We start from the raw sequence: 4,557 nt of genomic DNA, 5'->3' as shown, positions 1-4,557 counted from the left end.
ACACAAAATATTGAAGTGGATGGAGATTGATTGATTTTATGGAGATTGATATATACTGTTTGTTGTGCATGCTGGCTGTTCGGAAGGATTTATCCAAGGAGCATAACTGGTTTATAGAGCCTACACTACTATTTTATAGTGGAGATTATCATTGTCAAATGAATTCCAAAATTTTTGAAAAATATGTAATAGAAAAATTGTTAAGACATTAAACAAGAAAAAGGGGAAAAAGCTCGGACTCGGAAGTAGGTGCTAATTATGGTAACCCCTCACTTACGTCCGTGCATTATTCTCCCCTTCCTTTTTTGGGATCTCCCTAAACGGCAACTTTGCTCAGAGTCGTTCTTAACGGAGCCAGTATATTTTACTTACTACCGCTTTAATTTTAGCGATATGGCAACGCTGTGCGGAACGTTCTCGGCGCATGCTGTGTTGATTGTTTTCAGAGAAGCGTCAGTTACAAACTGCAATTAAGTAGTGTTGAGTTTGCTTTATTTGTTATTCGTTTGTTGTTATCCGTTGTTATATAGTTCAGCTCATTTCGTTATGAAGAGACAAGCTTCAATTGAAACCTTTTTTACGAAAAGGCTAAACGTAAGTGAACCTAGTGAAGTTAACTGTGCCGTTAGCAATGATGCTGCGTCTTCTGTTGTTGCTACTACGAGCACCGATCCATTTCCAGTAGCAGAGGACCGTAACCAGTTAGGCTTATTACAAGTAAGAGCAAACAAATATGATATTGGACACTATTGTCAAATCAACTCTACTCAAAGCTTAACAAATGAAGAAAAAAATTCACTGTTAGAAAATGTTTGGAAACCTCCGATTGGATATAAATTTCCTACTATTTCTAGTTCAAACCATGCTAGATCTTTTCAAATGAAATGGCTAGAAGAATTTAAGTGGTTAGCATATTCCGAGGAAAAATCTGGGTCATTTTGTAAATACTGCGTAATATTTTCTCACTCCGAAACTGTAGGAAAAGGAGACCACCAAATGTCAGGGGCATTGGTAAATAAGGCTTTCACTAATTTGAAAAAGGCAAAAGAAGTATTTGGTAAACACGAAAAATGTACATATCACAAACGATCAATTTTGGTAGCTCAAAATACAAAATCTGTTGTAACTAAAAAATCGGAGAGTGTTATCAATCAACTAAATGCTCAAAGAATAATAGATATTAAAGAAAACAAGAAAAAGCTTATTCCTATAATAGAAAGTATAAGATTTTGCGGGAGGCAACAAATAGCACTAAGAGGCCACCGTGACAGTGGACGAATAGGCTTAGAAGAGCCAGAAAAAAATGATGGAAATTTCCGATCTTTGCTCAGATACAGGGCTAACAGTGGAGACAATGATCTAAAACTTAAGAGTATGTACACAAGTTCTTTTATTCAAAATGAACTGATTAGCACGTTTGGTCATTTGATTCAAAGTCAGATTGTCACAAATGTCAGAAAATCTATTTTTTACTCTGTTTTGGCAGACGAAACAACTGACATTAGTCAAGTTGAACAGTTTTCTCTTTGTGTACGGTATGTCGACGACTCATCATATAAAATCAGAGAAGATTTCCTGACTTTTGTTCCAGTGTATGACGTTACTGGGGCAGCATTAGCTAACACAGTTTTGGATACCTTGTCAAGCTTAGGGCTTGACCTGAACAAATTGAGAGGCCAAGGGTACGATGGTGCTTCCACGATGAGAGGGCCCTTCAGAGGGGTGCAAGCGTGCATCAAACAGAAACTGCCTCTAGCGTTGTACACACACTGTTCTTCACATACCCTAAACTTATGTTTATCAGATGCAAGTAACATACCTTCTATAAAAAATTGCATGGGCGTTATTAAAGAAGTCTGCGCATTCTTCCATAAGTCAGCCAAAAGAACTGAAGTATTAAAATTAACCATTACTGAATGTTGTCCTGAACAAAAGAAAAAGAAACTTATTTCTTAATGTGAAACAAGATGGGTGGAGAGGCATGACTCGGTGCTTTTATTTAAGGAACTATTGGAACCCGTCAGTCTTTCCCTTTTGAAAATTGAAGAAGAATCAAGTGACTCAGCGCCTAAGGCACACGCTCTAGGTAGTTCTATCACTCAATTTCAATTTCTTGTAAATACTTTTGTTTTGAGCCATATGCTGTCTAAAACACATAACTTATCTGAGAATCTTCAAAAAAAGAACTTAGATCTCACACAGGCTGTGAAAAATGTTTCGAATGTCTTAGATCTGCTTTCAAAAGAAAGGGAAAATGCCGATAACAACTTTAAAGTCCTGTATAGTCAAATACAGGAGCGGGCTGACAAACTTAAGATTAAAGAGGAGGTTCCTAGAATTTGCCGCCTTCAAACAGCCCGCAACAACGTTCCATACAGTACCCAAGAAGAGTACTATCGCCGAGCTGTTTATTTACCTTACCTAGACGATTTTTGCAATTCGCTGAAGGAACGCTTTGAGTCTCACAAGGAAACAGTTGCATCCTTACAAAACATCCTTCCAGAATTTTGTATCAAAACTGATTTCTGTGCATTGGAACCTGCTTTCAATTCCTATGAAGAGGATTTGTCCCATAAAGAGGTTGTGGAAAGCGAGTTCATGCTGTGGAAAGAAAGGTGGAGCCAAGAGAAGTATGAAAATCTTCCCAAGTCAGCCGTAAGCTCTCTTGAAAAATGTGACCAAGATTTCTTCCCAAACATTTATGTTCTATTAAAACTGCTAGCAGTTCTGCCTGTTTCTGTGGCAACCGTGGAAAGATCGTTCTCAAGTTTAAGAAGGCTAAAAACATACTTGAGAAATAGCACTTCGGAAAATAGGCTTAATGGGCTAGCGTTGCTTTCAATCCACAGAGACTTTGCAATAAGCAATGAAGAAGTTCTTGACAAGTTTGCGAGTGTACCAAGAAACCTTGATTTTGTGTTGTAAACTTAAAATATAAAAGTTGTAATAAAGTTGTAAACTTAAAATATTAAATTAAAATAAAAATATACCAATTCTCTAAATTTTTTTTCGTGGGAGTATACCCGAACCCCCCTCTGCTTATTCCATACCCCCCCCCCCCGGATTCCCCGGTTATTGGGCCCCCCCAAAATATTTTCCTATATCCGCCACTGATACGTACCTAGTCCTTAATAAAAGGTCTTATTTCCCATTTTGCAATAAAACGTAAAAAAGGCCTATATTTAAGTTTCTGACTACTGAAGATATTGTTTTTTCAAAGGTAAATTTTGCTTTGCAGTCTTATATCTACTTAAATATACTTTGTAGATAATTTACCTATCCCGTTTTATCCAACCGTGGTATGCTAAAACGGGATGTGCAGGACTTTAATAAATATATTTTTTTACTATTTTCCAGTCATTAAAAATAGCTAAAAATATGTTTTCTGTGTGCTTCAATAAATGTTATACCTATAAAAAATAATAATATAATAATTTTTTAACAATTTTTCCGTAATAAAAATAAACAAGAATGGTATCCCGTTTTGTCCAACTCTCCCCTATTAATCTAATCCCCCCTTTTCGATCCTATCTACAGTTGCGTCATTGTTCATCTAAAAATTTTTAAATATTTAAAATAGTGATTAAATAAAGAGTATCCGTCCAGGAGCATCGGTATGGCGTTTATTCTTACAGTGATGGCTTTTAGTTTCATTCCTATTGGTTCGAATTTCATTATCTTAATTTAATGCCCCGTTTTCAACCCTATCTACAGTTGCGTCATTCTTCATCTTAAAATTTTTCTGTACAAAAAAACGATTTTAAAATATTTAATATGCCGTTTATTCTTACAGCGATTGCGTTTATTTTCATCTCTATTGGTCTGACTTTCATTAATTGTTTTTAACCCTTTGTACAGTTGCGTCATTCTTCATCTGAAACAATGTCTAAAATGGCGCGTACTGCAATAACTATGCAACTACCCTGCAGGAGTGGCCAAGCTCCTTGATAATCGAGCCATTTTTCAAAATTTGAAATTTTTCGCGAGCCGCATTTAAACAATTAGGTATTTAAGTGTAAAAAAGGTCCTTAATTTTTCTCATACTATTTGGACTACACGAACTTTAAAGTGAAATAAAATGGTTCACATCGTTGTTTCAAATATGCAAATAATTCTACAAGCAGCCTTTACTAATTCAGAATATTTAAATTCTTCTTCATCTTTCCATCTTTTTCTGGGACGGCCTACTGATCTTCTACCGTCTCTCAAAAAGCACTGTCTTTAACACACTGTCTTCCTCTGATTTTACCACATGACCTGCCCATCTTATCTTAGCTTTTATATCTCTTACGATGTTTTCAGTACCATACAGTCACCAATTCAGCTTTGCGGTGCCTTCTCCACTCTTCTGTCAATTCATCTCTTTAAGGCGCAAATATCATTCTGAGAACTTTCCTTTCAAACACCAGCAGCTTATTTTTTTCTCGCTGATGTAGAGACTATGTTTCACTCCCATATTATGTAACAATTGGACGAATAATTGACATAGAGTCTTAATTTAGATTGACCTTTTGAGCATCTTAGATCTTAATAATGATGATAGGGAATATGATGCTC

At 36.0% G+C, this 4,557-nt stretch overlaps 1 protein-coding gene across 1 annotated transcript; it reads left to right on the top strand.

The window, feature by feature from the left end:
* The first annotated feature begins 546 nt into the window (after window positions 1-546).
* Window positions 547-2,925, top strand: LOC114349426 (52 kDa repressor of the inhibitor of the protein kinase-like). The gene is made up of 2 exons (XM_050660644.1): window positions 547-1,011; window positions 2,005-2,925. The coding sequence occupies exons 1-2, from the start codon at window positions 547-549 to the stop codon at window positions 2,923-2,925; spliced, it is 1,386 nt and encodes a 461-aa protein (XP_050516601.1).
* Window positions 2,926-4,557: the final 1,632 nt, after the last annotated feature.

Source organism: Diabrotica virgifera, chromosome 1 (genome assembly GCF_917563875.1).
Source record: "Diabrotica virgifera virgifera chromosome 1, PGI_DIABVI_V3a".
NCBI lineage: Eukaryota > Metazoa > Arthropoda > Insecta > Coleoptera > Chrysomelidae > Diabrotica > Diabrotica virgifera.
Note: the sequence above shows the minus strand (reverse complement) of the source record. Positions and strands in the feature narration are given on the sequence as shown.